Below are 21,356 nucleotides of genomic sequence, written 5' to 3'. Positions count from 1 at the left end.
TTTACATGGGTATTAGGTGCTATATTTTCCTTTTCTGGCTTTTTGTCTGGACTGCAGGTCGTGTTTCCACAGAGCAGAGTGAAGAAAAGCGTGGAAATACACTTTTAAAAGGTAGATGATAAAATATCTATAGCATGTAGAGCCACCGTTTCTTTATGTATGTGTATGCCAATCATCTCAGTCTGATCCAACTCGTCTTTTCCAGCTGTTTGAGCAGTTTTTCCCGATTTTTGTGCAATATTAGGTTCCTTGTAAACAGTTATTGTGTCTTTTTGCAAGACAGCTGCATTTGAGCGCTCTCCTTTCCAGTCGAGACGGCCTCGCTGACAGGAGCGGTTTGTCTTTGGAGCTCCAGCCTCACGTGTCGGGTTTTTGTTCATTTGGGCCTTGACGGCAGTGTGGGCTTTTTTTGTTTTGCTCACCGTACACTGGTTGTCGCCATGTTTGTGTTACAGCTTTGGAGCCGTGTTTTCGGGGCTGAGATATGCCACATTTGCACGTTGATTTAATTTTTCAGTCCTCTTTGTCTCAAATGGTTCAGATTCAGTGTTCAGGCCTGAGATGCGTCACATTTGCACATTTCTTTTTAAATTATGTAGAAATTCTAGTAGAAACGGTCGTTTTTTAAAAATGCATAATAAACTTAAAAACTTGTTTTTGCTTTTATTTTCCTTTAAGGACTTAATTTTTCAGGGATTTTGGGGCTGAGATATGTCACATTTGCACATTTCTTTTATAATTACATTGAAGTATCACTTGAAACAACCTATTTATTTATGTATAATCGACGTAACAGGATCTAAAGTATCATCATCAAAATTGACACCATTTACCAGAGCAAGAGGCTGTAAAAACAGAAGGAATCATTGGATTGTCAGGGAGAGTTAAACAAATGTAAGCTTAAAATTGTGATATTTCAGCTAAAGCCACTTTATTCTACATGTCTCATTAAAAAATCAAACCAGATTCAGTTAGAAGACTAAAATTCTGCACTGTTCATCTCAACTGTGAAGCTTTTAGTGACTCAGCTGTGACCAGCAGACATGTGACAAAAATTCAGGAACTTTTTGACTGAACTGTAAATGAAGTTACACCATTTATGAGAACCAGCGACTGTAAGGAGAACTGTCAGATTTTTAACTTTCAGGCAATTTAGTAACCAAATCTGAGCTTAAATCATGATATTTCATCAAAATTTTACGTCTTGTTTAAAAAAAATTCAAAAATAAGCTGTTAATTCTAAGCAGATTCTGTAAAAAAACAAACAAAAAAAAACTGCACTTTTCAATGTAACTGTGAAGTTATGTTTGACTCAGGTACGACCAACAGTGACTTCACAAAATTTCAGGGTTTATTCAGCTGAACTGTAGGCTGTGTTTACACAAAACAGAGAGGAGACAGGTATAGAAACAAAATAAATCTGTAAACTGTAAAATATTTGCACAATGTAGAATCTAAATTGCATTTTTCTTTGCTGGTAATATCTGTTAGAAAATGGTGAACATGTTGAGTCCAATTTTTTTTCAATATTTGCAAAGAAATACTCCAAAATTCAGCTTTTTTAATGATTTCTCACTGTGCCATATTAAACAATTCTGTTCATTTTGTTCTGTTTCCATCGAGGTCCAGGACTTTATATTGCAGTGAAAAATGAGCCAACAGTAAGGAAAAATATGACAGGAGCAAAAACAAATGCCACTCAGAAACTGCTCAGGGTTCAGAGGGTTAAACTAGTTTTCTTTTTGGATAATTTGTGGAGAAACAGTATATTAATGTTGCTTGAAGTGCTTTTTTAGTCTCTCAAATCTGTCTTGTTCCACATTTTGAGAAAATGAAGGAAAAAAACTCCTCCTGTTTCTTTTCAGAAAGGTTTCTGCTCGATTGTGTGCTTAAAAGTTTAAGTAATGACGCGATGAAAGGTTGTAAGGAACTCGATGGCGGAGATAAAAGTTTCAGTCAGCTTGCATCCCTCAACACTCCCACGTGCAGAAATAGCGACTGCACATAATTACGTACCTCGGAAGCGATGCAAAGTTGAGGCCGAAGCTCCTGAAGTAAATGTGTGTAAATTGCCGGCCTCAACAACATCCCTTAACATCTCCTGACACATGTGCAACCACCCATACATGTGGTCCGGTGGCACAAAGCAGATCGCAGACACACAAATCACCATCTCCCCGGCAGCGAGACGGTAATTTTCCCATCACTGGTGAAATCTTAGCATGTAGTGGGAGTTGGAGGGAGGACAGAGTTACAATTACAGCCAGAACAGAGGACAACATGGAGGTGGAGAAGAAATGCAGAGTTTCTAAAAGACTCCATTGTTCTGCCTGCAGAAGCTCGCCGGCTTTACTCAGCAGTGACAAATGATTCTGTAATGGATGCATGACAGTCGGCTTCTCTCTGCATCCACCAAGATCCAGCGCAGATAAGGAAACAGCCTCTTTATGGGCCGTCCAATTACAATCGCAGCAGTTTAGTCTTATCAGTCATGAGGTGAAATTACCCAACAGGGAAAACCTTTCTGCTGGCGAGAGCTTGTTCTTCAGTTATTTCTTTTTACTGTGTTTTCCTCATGAATGTGTGCAAATGTGTGTTTTTGTAATGGTTCTGCAAGCTATTGTCTCGATTAGTTGTTTGGCCTCTACAATGTCAGAAAATCAGTGACGACAAATGTTTTGTCCAAAGATATTTGTTTATTGTCACAGAGGAGCAAAGAAATCAAACACACAATGACCAAATGAAGTGCAAAATGACCAAAACAAGAAACAAAATACCTACAATTGGATGAAAAATGACCAAAATGAAATGCAAATAGACAACAGAGATGCAAAAAGTACCAAAATGAGACACAAAGAGATGCGAAATGTCCAAAAATGAGACAGCAGAATACCCAGAATGACCTCAAAGAGATGCAAATGCCCAGAATAAATCTCAAAATGACCACAATTAGACACAAAATTCCCCAAATTAGATTATAAATGACCAAAATAAAATGCAGAAAGACAGCAGAGACACTAAACAACCAAAATGAGACACAAATTGCACAAAATGGCCTCAAAGACATCTAAAACAACTGAAGTAAAATGGCCAAAAAGACCAAAGAGAAAAAAACAACCAAAATAAGACTCAGCGTTCATAAAACTAGATGAACATTTGTGCCCAAAGGATGCAAAAACCAAAATGAGACACAAATTGACCACAAAGAGATGCAAAATTCCCCAAATTAGAAGAATCATGACCATGAAGATGCAAAATGACCAAAATGAGACACAAAATGACCACTATTAGACACAAAATTCCTCAAATTAGATTATAAATGACCAAAATAAAATGCAACAAGACAGCTGAGATGCAAAACAACCGAAATGCGACACAAAATGCTCAAAATGGCCTCAAAGAGATTTAAAATGACCAAAGACAAGAACTTCCCCAAACTGGATGAACGTTTACCCCCAACTAATGCCAAAGCTACCAAAATGAGACACAAAATGACCAAAGAAAGACATAAAATGATGACAATTAGACACAAAATTCCTTACATTAGATCGCAAATGACCAAAATAAAATACAGACAACAGAAACTAGACAATGAAATGAGACACAAAATGTCCAAAATGGCCTCAAAGAGATTTAAAATAACCAAAGTAATTGGTCAAAAAGACGATAAAGACACAAATCAACCAAAATAAAGCTGAAAGTTCCCAAATGAGAGGAAAAGTACCCAAAAGAGTGCAAAAACTACCAAAAATGAGACACAAAATGACCACAAATTATATAAAAAAAATTGTCTGTGGAGACACAAAGCAACCAGAATGAGACACAAAATGCTCAAAATGGCCTCAACAAGATTTAGAATAACCAAAGCAAGACCCAAAGCTCCCAAAATTAGATAAACATTTACTCCAAAGAATACAAAAACTACCAAAATGACGCACAAATTGACCATAAAGAGATGCAAAATTCCCCAAAATAGAAGAAACATCACCACGAAGAAGCACAACATCCAAAATGAGACACAAAATGACTAAAACAAGACACAATATGACCACAATTAGACACAAAATTCCCTAACTTAGATGAAAAATGACCAAAATTAAATGCAAAAAGACAGCAGACAGTAAAGCAAAATGAGACAGAAGATGACCGCTAAGAGATCCTCCATTCTGCTCCTCTCTAAAGGCTTTTAACTTTAAAAATCTTGAACCTTGGCTCCTTGCATTAAAGCACAATTAAGCTGAGCAGCGACAGAGGTGGAAAGTGGAGCGTTTTTATCAGATTAATTAGACAGAAAGCTCTACGAGGCCCAGGAGGGAGCAGTAATTGGTTTAGGACTTGGCGCTGTGGGGCTTTAAGTTAAGAGAGGCTCGGCTGTGCCGTTATAGAAAGGATTGTTGACTGTGGTTAGCTTCGGCTCATAAATGGTCGTGAACTAGCTGTTTGACCGAGCGTCGTCTGGGTATTGTCAAAGGCAGGACGTCGCTCCGCTCTGCTCGCTTCATTTAGCCTTTCCAGGGAACTCCGGCTCTTATCCACCAACCACAGCTGCCGGATTCATTTGAACCGCTGTTGCCTTTTGTCCATTGTATAAGCATGTGTGCGTGTGTGTGTGTGTGTGTGTGGTGTTTGGAGTGTGTGTCGCCCGGTCGGTGGCCAGGCGGTGTGGGTGTAGAAGGTACACGGCGCTCAGGTTACTCATTCCTCTTCTGGCAGCCGCTCGGCCTCAGTGTTTAGCAGCAGAGAGGAGCTGAGCGCCGAGGCGAGCACAGCCACTATTTATAGACCACTTCTGGCCTACTTGGCAACAGGAAGGAGATGAAGACAAGGAAAGGAACTATGGAGGCCAAGGAGGAACAAGACAGAAAATAGAACGTCCAACTGGAGCAAAGTGACTTCTGCTGCTCTGGCAGGGCGCAGAAAATTAAAGTTTTCACTCCGGAGACTCGAAAAGTTTCAGTAAAGGTCACTTTGCATCAAATGTTTGCATGTCAAGAGTCCCACAAAACATAAATAATTGCAATATTTCTGAGTTTTTGCTCAAATGAACAATCAAAAACATACTTTACATAGCTAGATAGACACTTTATTTATCATCTTGGTGAAATTCAAGTCACGTCTGTTAGACTTTAGACAAATAAGGAAAGTCATGCTGCTTTAGGATGGATATATGGAAAAGTCAGGCCCCAATGTAGAATCCTAATGCAGCAAAAGTAAACACTGGTGATCACTGACACACAACTATCTTCACTAAAGCTAAACTGACTCCATGTGTGATTTCAATCAGCAAAACTGCATAAAAAATTATTCTAAAATGAGCCACAAACAGCAGAACTTCCTCAGTTTTGAACCTCTGGCCTTGTCTGTGTCTTCATCATGGCTCCACATGGAAAAGAATTATCAGAGGAACTGAAAAATCTGACTGAGTAGAAAAAGATACAGGAAGCAACTGGAAAAAAAAACAGTGGAAACACAGCTGCAGCAGTAATCAGGAGGTATAAAATGAGCCATAGTACCACTAATCATGGCTCCAGTGGTGGTCCTAAAATGACTCCACAGACAGTGAACTTTGACAGCTACTTTGAGAATCTAGCTCTGAAAAACAAACTATTTCAGATTTGGCACAGGGGTTATCAATGGAAATCAGAGTTTCTGTGACATCATAAAAGTATAGTGAAGATCATTTAAGATCAGATGAGATAAGATAATCCTTTATTGCTCCCCACGTCAGGGGAAATTTCCAGTGTTACAGCAGCAGCGTCTTTCAAAGCAGCTCTAACCATATGTACAATAATAATAATAATTAAAATAACAATAATATGTACAATATATACAAGAATGAAAAATGAATAAATACAGTATGACTATGCTATAAATGACATCAGCATAAAGTGGCTTGTGGAATAAATGTCACTGAAAAGTGCAAAATGCCAGCAGTGCAAAGAACTGTGGTGCAGATTTTACCATGGTTTAAGATGATGATATGATACAAGTCCAGTCTATGTTAACATCAGCCAGTGATGCTGATGTTGTAAAGGACATCTACCTTTATGGACGGTATGCAAGCCAAAAATCCTTGTCTTTGTTTGCCGCAAAACGCTGAAGAACCTGCAAGTATTTGGAGCATATTGTTTGGTCAGATGACTCCAAGATATAATTGTTGGGCTCAGATGGAGTCCAGCATGTCTGGTGTGAACCTGCAGGACTACCACAGTGGATGCATAGTCCTGACAGTGAAGCACGGAGGTGGAAGTAATGCAATGTGGGGCTACATGAGTGCAGAAGGTGTTTAGGAGATGACATTTATAGATTGCATAATTAATGTCCATGGATAAACCAAGAACAAAAAAACACTCTTGCTCGCTATTCGTCACTAAAACTGAAAGACTTATCTTTACTACAGAACATGAAAAGAAGCCTGATGAATGATGGGAACACATGCTATGGCTAGATTAGATCAAGATATATTTGTTGGGCTCAGATAGAGTCCAGCATGTCTGGTGTGAACCTGCAGGACTACCACAGTAGATGCATAGTCCTGACAGTGAAGCATGGAGGTGGAAGTAATGCAGTGTGGGGCTACATGAGTGCAAAAGGTGATTCCTAGTCTGCAGAAGCTTGATAGAAGAGGAATATTCCAACATGAGAACCATCCAAAACACAAAAACACACAAGTTTCTGAAGACGACGACATGTGTCACCTGATTTTAATCCAATTGAACACCTTTGGGGCATTTTGAAGATAAACATAGAGCAACACAACCCCTCAAACAAGAAAAATGGCAGAACATCTCTTCAGAAAATTAGTATCCTCCAATTTATTAAAACAATAACATCCTCAATAAGGACTTCTACTGCATTAAACTCCTACTGTGGGGCCTGTATTTTCCATTATAGCCAATCTAAGTAGGTTTTTTAAAGTCTGCATAACAGGAAGTACCCCACTGTGCAACTCAGAAGTGATGCAGTTACTTTCAGGTGATACAGTTTTGACTCATTTGACATTTAAGTGATATTGCACTGCATTGCTCTGTCTAAACGAGCTGGGAGATCCCTGAATGCCTTCGATGAACCTCCCGTGTTTGCCGGTAGCCCAACACGTCTAAATGAGGAGATGACTTCATCTGCCGGCCCTGACTTTGAGTCCCGCTTCGATTGTGGTCGCTGGCGAGCAGCTCAGGCCTTATATGGTAGTCGGTTTTGAGGTATTTCACCTTAATCCACTGCAGGAATTCAGTCTTCAGGCCGTAAACCTACGCAAAGGGAAGCAGGGAATTCACGTAGGTAGACGGCTGCTTCAGAGAACTCAGCGAATCCTCTTCCTGTTGTGTTTTTTTTCCTGTTCAGTCACAGTTTCTGTCAAAATAAAGAGACCTTTTAATGTGTACCTCCTTGAATTCTGTCCCTGTAAGGTTTGTTTTAAACTTCTAAGCAGTTTATGGGTGTTTTGTGCTCCTGGGCTCATTTTTCACTGCAATATAAAATTCTCCACCTCCATGGAAACAGAACAACCAGGACTAGAAGGAGAGAGAACAAGAAATGTCTTCCGTGCAGTTAGAATGCCTTATCTGCCTTATGAAAGTTGATTTTCTTAGATTATTTGTCTTATAAGAACTGAAAAAACTCAAAATATACATCATTTTCCAAGTGTCCACAGGTGTTACCAATACTGGAAAAAAACACAGAGATGCTACATACTACAGATATTTATCTATTTATATATTTAATTTGTTCCCATGCTCATCTCCTCTCTGCTCTGTGTAAACACTGCCTGCAGTTCAGCTGACAGTCTGAATTTTTGCTAAAGGACTATTTGTCACAGCAGAATCAGTCATTGACCCTCAGTTGTGACAGAAAGTGCAGATTTTTTTGTTTTTAACAGACTCTCATTTGAATAAATTGTATATTTTTGGCAAATTTGTAAAAATGAGACATGTAGAGTAAAATGATTTTGATTAAATATCCAGACTTTAAGCAGACATCTGAATATGTTTTCTAATAGAATGTCATAAATCAAAAAAGGTCAAAACTGAAATTCAGTTTCTTTGATTATTTGTTTTACGACACCTGAAAAAAACTGGAATCAACATGCACAACATTTTTCCAAGTGACCACTGGTGTTACTAAAACTGGCTCCTCAAAATCATTACTTTAGTGGAATTTATTTGTTAAAACGTGATGCTCAGCTTGAAATGTCTTTTGAATTGTATTTATTCAGGCAAAACTCCATTTAATACACAATATGCATCATCTGAACTGAGCTTAAAGTGTTTTAAATGTAGTTAGGAAACCAATTTCATTAAATTACAGCAGCTGAAGTTTAGTTTTAATCAACCAAAGCAGAATTTTGAGTGTAAATTATACATATTTTTAAGTTGATGCACCAACACTAATATATAAATATGTCAAAATAACTTTTGCATTTTAAAACGTTTATCTAAATCATTAAAGGAGGATCTTTATCTTGCAGCCATGAATATAATTAAATGGTGGGGAAAAGTCTCTTGAATTACTTTTTAAAGTTTGTTGAGGTTTTTTAGTGTTAAATGATGCTTTTGTGCAAGAATGAAGGCAGAAATCAGATTTTTAACAACTTCTCTTAAAATTAAATTCAACCAAAAAAAATCCCAAACTTAAAGAAAAACAAACCATTTTCATGAACTCTAATGCAGGTTTTGTTCACTAACCCAAAAATTTGAGTTTAAATTAGACACAATATTGAGTTCATACAACATTATTATATCAATGAAGCTCAAATAAATGTTTGCAACTGAAAAGATTTGTCTAAATCAGGAAGGTAGATTTTCTGTGTTGCATTTCGTCATTTTAAATGTTGTCTTTTAAAAAGCTTTTTTTTAATACAGAAATAAAGTAGAAATCATAAAGAAAGAGATCTCAGAGCTGTTATACTTAAAGATAATGCTGCAGTTCAGACACTCCCACAGGAAAATGTTGTTTTTTGTACTAATCAACACTTGAAAATGTGATTTTTATAACATTTCAGTCACAACAAATGCTTAAGTTGTGTGACAATAATGTGTGTCATCAAGTAAAAAATAAAGTTAAGAAAATCAAACCAATTTCATTAAGATACCACAACTTGAATGTAGTTTTTATCCAGCTAATGCAGAAATTTGAGTTGAAATTAGACACAATATTGAGTTCATGCAACATTATTATATCAACCAAACTCGAATAAATAATATTTAAAAAGTTTTTCTGAATCAGAAAATTAGATTTTATTTTATCTTGCAGTTTGCAGTTGCATGTTTTTTAGTGTTTATTATCTTTATTTGTGCAGCAGCGAAGGCAGAAATCATAGAAGACGCTTGAAGCTCAGAATGCCGCAGCAGAGGAAAATATTTTAATTCCTTTTTGTGGTTTGGATGAAATAACAAGTTTCAGCTGCAACAGATTCATCATAAGTAATAATCTGTGTGATGTACGGTCATGTATGCAACTTCTTGCAGTGTGACATACCAGAGTGTGTGTGTCGTGTGTGTGTGTCGTGTGTATATGTAGTGTGTGTGATTGTGCTGCAGTGTTTTCTGTGTTTAAGTTGACACAGCTGGTGGGCAGGATGTCAGCTTCAGCCTCTGTCTGTTTGTAATTCTTCCCAAAGAGAGCAGCCTTCCTTCGCTATAAATAGACTCAGTGTGTGTGTGTGTGTGTGTGTGTGTGTGTGTTACTTTGCGTGTCTATATGTGTGTGAATGATATTCTTCCACGCAGCAGCATTTCCATCTGTGTGTGTTTTATCTTTTCCACCTCCACTGTTCCGTGTCTCGCTGTATTTGCTCTGTACGACCACCGAGTGTGTGTGTTTTTTGTGTGGTGGTCGTAATGATGATGAGTGTGTGTACTTGTGCTGATCTGATGTGACACAAACACACACACACACACACACACTTTGGCTCTGTAGGAGGCGGCGAAACAAGAAGCTTTTTATTTAAAAGAATAAAAAATCCAATCATCTTCACTGTGTGACGTGTTCCATCTTCGTTTTATCATCCAGTGGTTTTACTGCCTTTTTATTTTCCCTCCTCCTCAGAAACACCATAAAATGGAACCGGGGTGTGAGAATAGTTTGTGTAAAAGTCTCTTTGTAGATATTCAGCCTTAACAGTATAAAACGTCTACAAGAAACAAAGAAAATATTCAGTTCACCTCAAAACTCACTGATTGGTTTGAAAGTTATGTTATCTTTATTATTATTATTATTATTATTATTATTATTACTACTACTACTACTACTACTACTACTACTACTACTACTACTACTACTAACAATAATAATAATAATAATAATAATATACAATTTAAAAGAATAAGAATGTGTAAAAAATGAAACCATCACTAGAATCATCAGATTTTCAACTGTCCGATCTTCTTTAAACACATCTTGTGTCATTCCATGGGAAAGGTTAAACAAATGTGACCTTAAAATCATGATATTTCATCACTTTATTCCACATTTCTCATTTAACTTGCAAAAAACTAAAGAAGATTCTGTACAAAAACTTCTGCGTTGATCTCCAAAACTGAGAACTCATGACACACGTTAAATTCAAAATCGTCTATTAAGTTAAATCAGTGTTCGTGCTGATGGAGTAGTGACTGCAAAGTACCCAAAACATCATCAGCTACATGGGTTTTAAATATATACTTTTTAACTCTATGAAACTAAAACTCAGATGTCAACTTTAAAAGTTGCGTTTTCTTTTTTAAAAAAACATCACAACTAATCTGAAAACTGATATTTCATCAAAATCGCTTTTTTTCTACTGCCTCATTTTATTTTAAAATTTACAGAAAATATACAATTTGCTCTAACAAGATTCTGTAAATAAAAATAGAAAAATTCTGTGCTTCTTTCCACAACAGCTACGCTGTGACTGACTCAACTGTGACTGCAGGCAGTGTTTGGACATAACAGAGAGGAGACAAGTACAGAAACACATTTTAAATGAGATGACAAGAGAATTACACAAAAATAGGACATACTGGATGAATAAAATAAATGCAGCATGGATCAGAAACAGTACACAGAGGAGAAAGTTGTTGGAAGATACATCCAGCATGGTGAAACATCTTTCTAGAGCTGATGTGCAGAGAAGAGAGAAAAACAAGTTTGTAGAGGCTGTAAAAATGTATATAACTAAAAATATATTATGAGAAGTCAGCATATTTTCACTGTTGGTAAAAACCTGTGTACACTTGAAAATTTTATACATATTGATTCCTTTAAAAAAAAACATTTTTTGTAAAATAATTAATTTTAAAAATAACTCTTTTTTTTCTGTCTTTTCATGATTTATGTCACACTGCACAGAAAAAATAAAAAATCAGAATTCATGGCTGTTGTGTTTCCGTAGCGATGCAGGTCTTTATACTGCAGTGAAAAATGAGCCCATAGTGAGGAAAAACCAGAAACTGCTTTGAGGTTAGAGGTTGAAAGCAAAAAAAAACAAACAAACAAAAAGCACCAACGAACCAACAATAATCTTCCAGTCATGATTGTCCCAAATATTAATTTGTTCCGAAAAATATAGTAAAATAAGGCCCAGGTTGTAAAATATGTGAATAATTTCCTTAAAGTCAAACTATTTATGTATTTATTAATTTATTAATTTACTTTTTTACTTGTTAATTTTGAGATTGCAGCAAATTTAAGCAAAAGCAAAAAGAAAGAGAAAAAGAGAGAGAAAAAACTCTATCCAAAACAGCTAATTTTAAAAATAATAAAGATTTCAGCCTGTGTTGATTGATTTAGCTGTGAAGCATCCAAAGCTCAAGTTAAAAGCTCTTTAAACTTGATCACGACACCGTTTCTTGTCGGCTGGAGCTTAAAAAGAAACTGCAGAATTCCTCACCAAGAAAAACAAGCCTCGCTTTGAATAACACAATAAAATGCTTTTAATTTGTGCAACGTTCATCATTAAACGGGAATCTTAAGATGTGCATCTCTTAGGATTTTCAGTCTGTCGTACTGGACAACAGAGGATTTGTATTTGGGAGTTACAGTGTTTGAGTTCAGCAGATGGAGAAGTTCTAAATATGAAGCTGTTCTTGCGTTTTCTCTCTTTTCTCTGCTTCTTTTCGTTCTTGTTGCTCTGCGGCTGAATGACTGATGTGTGTTTACGGCTCTTTAGAGAAATGACCCTGCCGTGTTTAATGCGCTTCCTTTCTTCGGCCGATTCCTCGTCTCCCGTGCAGAAAATTGCCGCTCGCACACGTAAACAGTTTTTATCTCGACAGTTTCCCGTTGATAAATACGGCAGGGAGTTGTGCATGTGAGAGAGAAACTTTGTGTTGCTTTTCTGGTGTAAAACTTGTATTTGTGTCGTGTTTTCTCCTGCAGACGAGCATCAAGGAGGGTCTACTGCTGAAACAAACCAGCTCCTTCCAGAGATGGAAAAAACGCTACTTCAAACTCAGAGGCCGAACTCTTTACTACGCCAAAGATGCCAAGGTGAGATGGTTTAGCTGCAGGCAGCCGCAAAGACGGGTGAAAGAGACACAACGAAGACGCAAAAGAGGCACATAGCGACCACAAAAACTCAGAAAATCATAACAAAGAGACACAAAGTGAACACACAGAGACAAAACAACAGCAAGGAGGCATGAGCTGTGAACAAAGAGACAAAATGACAACAAAGATAACAACGAGACACAAAATAACAGCCAAGACACACAACAACAAAGAGACACAATATTACAACACGGGCACAAAGTGACAACAAGCCACAGATCGACCACTTCAAGACAAACTAGCCCAAAGACACACAAAACAACAACAAAGAGACAAAGGTACCTCAAAGAGAGACAAAATGACAGAGTCAGTAAATGATAACAAAGAGACACAAAATGGCAAGAAAGAGACACAAAATGACAAGAAAGAGACACAAAACTATCCTAAAGAGACACAAAATGACAAGAAAGAGACACAAAACTATCCTAAAGAGACACAAAATGACAGAAGAGACACAAAATGTCAGAAGAGACACAAAATTTAAAAAGAGACACAAAATGACAAGAAAGAGAGACCAAATGACAGCAATGGGACACATAGTGCCCACAAAGACACAACCAACCACTTCAAGACAAACTAGCCCACAGACACACAAAATGACAGCAAGCCACAAGGAAACAGATACAAAGCCTCCACACAGAGACAAAGTAAGCCCAAAGACACACAATACGACAGCGATCAGACACAAAGCAACACCACAAAGGAACAAAATGACAAGAAAGGGACACAAAAAGACTAGAAAACACAGAAAACAACCAAACAGAGACAAAGCTAGGCTAAAGACAAACAGACAAAAAATGACAAGAAAGTGACAGCAATGAGACAAAAAATGACCATGAAGAGACAAAACTAGTCCAAAGACAGAAAAAATGAGTAGAAAGACACAGAAGACGTCAGCAGAGACACAAAACGGCACGAAAGAAAGACAAAATGATAAGGAGACACAAGACGACAACAGAGACAATAAATGAGGACAAAACTATGACAAAGAGACACAAAAATACTACGAGACTTAAAATGACTACAAAGAGCCAACGCAACCATGTAAAGACAATCTTGCCCAAAGACACACAAAACAATAACAAAGACACACAAAATAACAAGAAAATAGACCCAAAGTGACAACCAAAGACAAAAACTGCCAAGTAAATTATAAAATAATAACAAAGAAACACAAAATGACAACATAGAGCCACAAACTGACAGTAATGAGACACAAATGTAACCATGAAGACATAAAACTATCTCAAAGACAAAAAATTAGTAGAAAGACGCATAAACAAAAGCATAGAGACACAAAATGACAAGAAAGACACACAAAATGACAAGAAAGAGTCGCAAAACTAACCTAAAGAAGCACAAAACAACAAGAGACACAAAACTAACCTAAACAGACATAGAATGACAGCAAAGAGACACAAAACAACAAGAAAGAGACGTAAAACTAACCCAAAGAGACACAAAACAGAGACAATAAGTGACAACTAAGGGATACAAAATGACAAGAGACACAAAAACTAGCCTAAAGGGACACAAAACAACAGGAAAGAGACACAAAATGACAAGAGACACAAAATGACAAGAAAGAGACACAAAATTAACCAAAAGAAACACAAAGTGATAAGAAAGAGATGTAAAACTTACCTAAAGAGAGACAAAACGACAACAGAGACAATAAGTAACGACAAAGGTATACAAAACAACAAGAAAGAGACATAAAACTAGCCTAAAGAGACACAAAACTAACCTAAAGAGACACAAAACAACAAGAGACACAAAACTAACCTAAAGAGACACAAAACAACAAGAGACAAAAAACAAGAAAGTGACACAACATCAGCCTAAAGAAACACAACATGATGAGACACAGAAAGAGACACAAAATGAAAAGAGACACAAAACTAGCCTGGACAGACACAAAGCTAGCCTAAAGAGACACAAAACAACAAGAAAGAGACACAAAATTAACCAAAAGAAACACAAAGTGATAAGAAAGAGATGTAGAACTTACCTAAAGAGAGACAAAACGACAACAGAGACAATAAGTAACGACAAAAGTATACAAAACAACAAGAAAGAGACACAAAACTAGCCTAAAGAGACACAAAACTAACCTAAAGAGACACAAAACAACAAGAGACACAAATCTAACCTAAAGAGACACAAAACAACAAGAGACACAAAACTAACCTAAAGAGACACAAAACAACAAGAGACACAAAAAACAAGAAAGTGACACAACATCAGCCTAAAGAAACACAACATGATGAGACACAGAAAGAGACACAAAATGAAAAGAGACACAAAACTAGCCTGGACAGACACAAAGCTAGCCTAAAGAGACACAAAACAACAAGAAAGAGACACAAAACAATAAGAAAGTGACACAAAACTAGCCTGAAGAGATACAAAACTAACTTAGAGACACAAAATGACAAGAAAGAAACGATAAATGACAACAAAGGGACACAAACCTATGACAAAGAGACACGAAACGACTACAAAGAGACAAAACAACCACATGAAGACAAAACTTGGCCAAAGACACAAAACAACACACAGAGAATCCAGAATTTCTTCCTTTTTTCTTTCATCACTTTAATTGATTTCTTGCATTTTGATTTTCCTGTTTTTACTTTCAGAACATTTTGGATTTTAACCTGAACTTTTTCCTCTTGTTGACGTCTTTTTTGCCTTCTAACCGAACCTCCTGGTCTGGACCACCTGTTGTGTTGTTGTTGTTGTGTTGTTGTCGTGTGTGTGTGTGTGTGTGTGTGCGTGTGCTCCTGTCCAGTCGGGCAGTGCGTTGGCGCGCTGGCAGGAGCGAGCTCTGCGCCGAGTGTCCAGGAGTCGCGTTTGCTGGCGAGTGCTGTCGGTGTGCTGGACGGGTGCTCGGCGCTCCCCTCCACCTCTGGGTGCCAGCGGCTCTGAGGAGGGACTAGTGAGGATCCGGGTCAGCACAGAGCAGCCAGGACCAGAACCAGAACCAGCAGAACTGCATTCATGTCATATGGGTCCACTGAGCCTCAACATTCAAACATTTTACTGCTAATTGGACTGATTTTGTGCAGAAACTGCAGCTTTGTTTAACATTTCCTACTATATGACCTGAATGCATCACATATAATGTCGATTTAAGCTCAGACTGGACTCAGAACACAGAGAGAAACTCAAGTCACATGGAGATCAATGCTAGCAAACGCTCTGAACCCCAAAGCTGTTTCTGTTTGATAGAAAACGACAAGAAAGAGACACAAAACGATAACAGAGACAATAAATGACAACAAAGAAACACAAACAACTACAAAGAGATATAAAACAACAGGAAAGAGACACAAAACAATAACAGACAATAAATGACAACAAAGAGACACAAACAACTACAAAGAGATATAAAACAACAAGAAAGAGATACAAAACTAATCTGAAAGACACAAAACAACTGTAAAGAGACACAAACTGACGAGAAAGGGACACAAAGCGTCAACAGAGACACAAAACTAACCTAAAAGACACAAAACAACCGTAAAGAGACACAAACTGACAAGAAAGGGACACAAAACATCAGCAGAGACACAAAAGTAGCCTAAAGAGACACAAAATGACAACAGAGACAATAAATGACGACAAAGAGACACAAAACAACTAGAAAGAGACACATGACAAGAGACATAAAACTAACCTAAAGAGACACAAAACGACAAGAAAGAGACACAAACTGACAAGAAAGGGACACAAAATGTCAGCATACACAAATGTAGATTAAAGAGGCACAAAATGACAATAGAGACAATAAATGACGACAAAGAGATACAAAACAACTACAAAGAAACACAAAACGAACCTTAAAAGACAGAAAACGACAAGAAAGAGACACAAAATGACAACAGAGACAATAACTGATAACAAAGAGACACAAAACAACTACAAAGAGACACAAAATGACTAGAAAGAGACACACGGCAAGAGACACAAAACAACAACAGAGACAATAAATGACGACAAAGAAACACTAAACAACTACAAATAGACACAAAACGACAAGAAAGACACAAAACTAACTTAAAGAGACACAAAACTAATCTAAAGAGACACAAAACAACAAAAACAATAAATGATGACAAAGAGACAAAATGACAAGAGAGACAGTAAATGGTATCAAAGAGACACAAAACAACTATAAACAGTTGTTTTGTTATAGATACAAATTGACAGAGACAAAACGTCAGCAGAGACACAAAAGTAGCCTAAGGAGACACAAAATGATAATAGAGACAATAATTGACGACAAAGAGACACAAAACTAACCTTAAAAGACACAAAACGACAAGAAAGAGACACAAAATGACAAGAAAGAGACAAAATGACAACAGAGTCAATAATTGATAAGAAAGACACAAAACAACTACAAAGAGACACACAAGAGACACAAAGCTAACCTAAAGAGACACAAAACGATATAGACACAAATTGACAAGAAAGAGCCCAAAACGTCAGCAGAGACACAAAAGTGGCCTAAGGAGACACAAAACGGAGACAAAAAATGATAACAAAGAGACACAAATTGACAACAAAGAGACACAAAACAACAAAAACACACAAAACGACAGCAAATAGAGACAAATCTTCAACAAAAAAAGATATCTGATTTTGTTTTTTTTTTGGTAAAAACAGTGCTTTTCTCAGTTTTGGGGTTCAGACGGTTAAAGTAATTCATCCACAGTGATGATTGTGGCTTTCAGAGTTTCACACTGTGCTGCTCGTCCTAATCTGCTTCTATTAAATGAAATCATTTAAATTTAGTGAGAAGCGCTTCCTGTGGCGGCCAGACGTTCATGTGTTTAGATAAGATCTCATCGTCTCCACGTCCATCAGGTTACCTGGCTGCTGTGCTGCTCTTCACTTTATAAACACAACAACCTCCTCAATGATCCATCAAGAGGCTTCACCTCTCTGCTGTCTGTTAGAGAAACTCCTCTACTCCCCTCATCAGCATGGATGGGTTAGTTAACAAGTCTGATGAAAACAGAGCCTCAGCATGAAGCGAGATCAGGAATGAAATAAGTGACAAAATGTGCAAAGTGCTCCCCAAGAGACACAAAACAAGACCAAAGAGATGCTAAGGAACCACAAAAAGACAAAAAACTACCACAAAGAGATGCAACGTGACCACAAAGAGACAAAAGTTTCACAAAGAGATGCAAAATTGTCACTGAGATCTGCCCTAAAGAAACACAGAGTGAGACCAAAGACACCTGAAGTAACTTCAAAGAGACAAAACTATCCCAAAGAGAGAAAAACCGCCAGACTCAAAATGACAGCAAATGGGCAAAATTACTTGAGAGATAAAATCGATGGAAAACACCCACAAACTACCTCAAAAAGACCACAAAAAGACACAAAACAAAGACAGGAAGACGAAACTACCAAGGAGACACAAAACAAGCAAAAAAAAAGACAAGACTACCCCTCAAAAAACAAAGAGAAGCAAAATGACAACAAAAAAAAAGATACAAGCTTAGGACAAAAAGATGAGAAACCACCTCAAGAGACTTCTATTCACCACAAAGAGACAAAACTACCCCAATGAGACACAAAACGACAGAAAGAGATTCAAAATGACAGCAGAAGGACACAAAACAAAGACAGGAAGACATAACTACCAAGGAGACATAAAACAAGCAAAAAAAGAGACAAGACTACACCTCAAAAAAACACAAAAAGAAGCAAAATCACAACAAAAAAAGACACAAGCTTCGGACAAAAAGATGAAAAACTACCTCAAAGAGACTTAAAGTGACACAAAGAGACAAAACTACCTCAAAGAGGCACAAACTGATGACAAAAACACAACAAAAACTACCCCAAAGAGGTGTCTAACGTCTCATTATCCATCCAAAAGGCCAGATCTGAAGACTGAAAACAGTTTGAGTTAAAGTTCAGGTGGGAAGTATGGATTATGAAGTAAAGGAAATAGAGGAAGTAGATGAAGTAAAGGAAATAGAGGAAATAGATTAAGTAGAGGATGTAGAAGAAGTGGAGGAGGTGGAGGAGTTTCTCTGATTCTGCTGAGGAGATGCCGGTCTCTGGATCTTTGGGTATCTGAGGTCTGTTCTGGTCTTCGTCCTCCATCATCGTCAGCCTACATTAGCTTCCCTCCAGACTCTTCCTGAACTTCCTGACGCTCAGCAGCTCAAACCCGTGAAGCTGCCAAGTGTTGGTGTTGGTGAGCTGCCGCTGGTCCTCGTATGTGGAGGCTCTCGGTGCTGCTGGCCGGCTTCCCTCTGCAGACGGCTGTTATCCAGGTTTTCCCTGACAGCTGCTCTCTCCTCCCACTCTCCCAGTCAGAGGCCATTCCTCCTCCGTCAGGATATCGCATTCCTGTTTGCACACTCCAGAAAACCCAATAAAACGCTTTAACATTGGCTGTCAGGCCGTCTGTTTTAAATGTAGAGAGGAAGTTTTGTTGCTGCGTTGTGGACAAATCAGACTTCTTGACCAGAATGTTTGTAAACAATCAGTTTTCCCTTCACACTTCCTTTGTTAACCCCGGCAGACAAGACATGGTAGTTTCATTTAGCAAAATAAAAGCATATTAGATGAAGAAACAGCCTCCCTACATAAAAAGGAGGAACTGGCTCTTGTACTCTTTGACTTTAGAAAAGAAACTTGAATATATACTATCGCTACAGTCATTATTGAACATTTTAATGCAGGAATGGTAGATATTATACATGGAAGTCAAGGTTGTAACATTTCACTTATACCGGACACCAAAATAAATAACTAAATTCCAGAAAAGATAGATAAACGTTAATTAAAATAATACAAAACTGTTTTAAAAAAGAAAAGAAACTATAACAATACAACTGTAAAACTAGAAAATCCTTGAAAAAAAACATTTATAAAGTCAAATATTGTAATGTTAAAAACTGTAAAAAGAAGTAAAAAAAAACTTAATAAAATACATTTAAAACTGTTAAACCAATAAATTACATGTAAAAAGTGGAATACTTTAAGGTTAAAAACTGCAAAAAGAAAAAAAACCTTAATAAAAATAAATTTAAAACTGTTTAAAAAAATTTAATGTAGTACATGTAAAAAATGAAATACTGTAATTTTAAAAAATTATAAAAAAGAAAAAACTTTCATTAAACACAATAAAACTATAAAAAAATAAACTTGTAAAACTGTAAAAAAGAAAACTAATGATCCAAGTGAAAAAAGTGAAATACATTGTAATATCTAATGTTACAAAATAATTTATTGCTATTTGTAAAAAATACTGATTTTTAAAATGGTTGTTATATATTTATTTATGTGTATTTTCTTTAAAATTCTCCAGTAAACATGTAGATTAATTCTTTTCTCTGTGATTTTAATGTTTATTTATAGTTTCGACAAACAGGAAGATTCTGTAAAATAACTGTTAAAAATATTTGTAAATTTACAATATTGTTTTAAAGTAAAGATTCTCTCAGAACTTTATAGCATTGTGTGTGAATATACATGACTAAAGCAAAAACAAAACAAGGAAAATCTGTAAAATATCAGATAAAAAAAATATTTCTAATTTTTCTTTCAAACAACTGCAACCATCTTGAAAATAATGGCATTTTTCATAGATTTAAATACAATAAAAAATAATTATGTTATTCTAAGATTAGATGTAAAATAACAATAGATTATTAACATTTTTTTAAAGAAGAAAAAATAAGACTTTATTTTTAATTCAAAAATATCTGTTTAAACCACAAATAGTTTTTAAAAATACTTCAAAACATTGGTTTGTTTTAATTTTTTTTACAGTGTAGCCATGACGTAATACTCTCCATGACATCTCTATGTTGAGGGAAATGAAAGTCTGGTTTTTCGTTTATTCTTCCTCCACCTTCACTTTACATTGCCTCATTTTTGGGGGATATTATAAGATGTACATTGTACTCATTTTTCATCCTTGAAGGCATTTTGGACATGTGGCACCATCTGCAGCTTGTGAAATGCTTTTTAAAATTGTAATTTTCATTACTCGAGCACCAGCTTTGTTCGTTTGTGTACAGTGTTGTGACTTTTGCAGTAGCTTCCATTTTATCCTGACAAGTGTTCATTTAAGATCTGCTTTGCTGACACATCGCTGTCTTCATGCAGTAGTTAATATAGACGTAACATCGCTGTCTTCATGCAGTAGTTGGTATAGACGTAGCACCACTGTCTTCATGCAGTAGTTGGTATAGACGTAGCACCACTGTCTTCATGCAGTAGTTAGCATAGACGTAGCACCACTGTCTTCATGCAGTAGTTGGTATAGACGTAACATCACTGTCTTCATGCAGTAGTTAGCATAGACGTAACATCACTGTCTTCATGCAGTAGTTAGTATAGACGTAACATCGCTGTCTTCATGCTGTAGTTAGCATAGATGTAACATAGCTGTCTTCATGCAGTAGTTAGTATAGACGTAGCACCACTGTCTTCATGCAGTAGTTGGTATAGACGTAGCACCACTGTCTTCATGCAGTAGTTGGTATAGACGTAGCACCACTGTCTTCATGCAGTAGTTAGCATAGACGTAGCACCACTGTCTTCATGCAGTAGTTGGTATAGACGTAGCACCACTGTCTTCATGCAGTAGTTAGCATAGATGTAACATCACTGTCTTCATGCAGTAGTTGGTATAGACGTAACATCACTGTCTTCATGCAGTAGTTGGTATAGATGTAGCACCACTGTCTTCATGCAGTAGTTAGTATAGACGTAACATCACTGTCTTCATGCAGTAGTTGGTATAGATGTAGCACCACTGTCTTCATGCAGTAGTTAGCATAGCA

The 21,356-nt window shown here is 36.8% G+C and overlaps 1 protein-coding gene across 7 annotated transcripts in view; it reads left to right on the top strand.

Annotated features, from left to right (window-relative positions):
- Positions 1-21,356, top strand: part of dgkh (diacylglycerol kinase, eta) — a 95,899-nt gene that overhangs the window by 6,649 nt on the left and 67,894 nt on the right. For 5 of the 7 annotated variants that reach the window (XM_055015615.1, XM_055015612.1, XM_055015611.1 and 2 more), the window contains 2 exons: positions 12,358-12,468; positions 15,323-15,481. In XM_055015615.1, coding sequence (XP_054871590.1) covers positions 12,358-12,468; positions 15,323-15,481 — 270 coding nt within the window. The remainder of the gene's footprint in view (positions 1-12,357; positions 12,469-15,322; positions 15,482-21,356) is intronic. The other 2 variants (XM_055015617.1, XM_055015614.1) reach the window with 1 other exon arrangement.

Source organism: Amphiprion ocellaris, chromosome 11 (genome assembly GCF_022539595.1).
Source record: "Amphiprion ocellaris isolate individual 3 ecotype Okinawa chromosome 11, ASM2253959v1, whole genome shotgun sequence".
NCBI classification, from domain to species: Eukaryota; Metazoa; Chordata; class Actinopteri; family Pomacentridae; genus Amphiprion; species Amphiprion ocellaris.
Note: the sequence above shows the minus strand (reverse complement) of the source record. Positions and strands in the feature narration are given on the sequence as shown.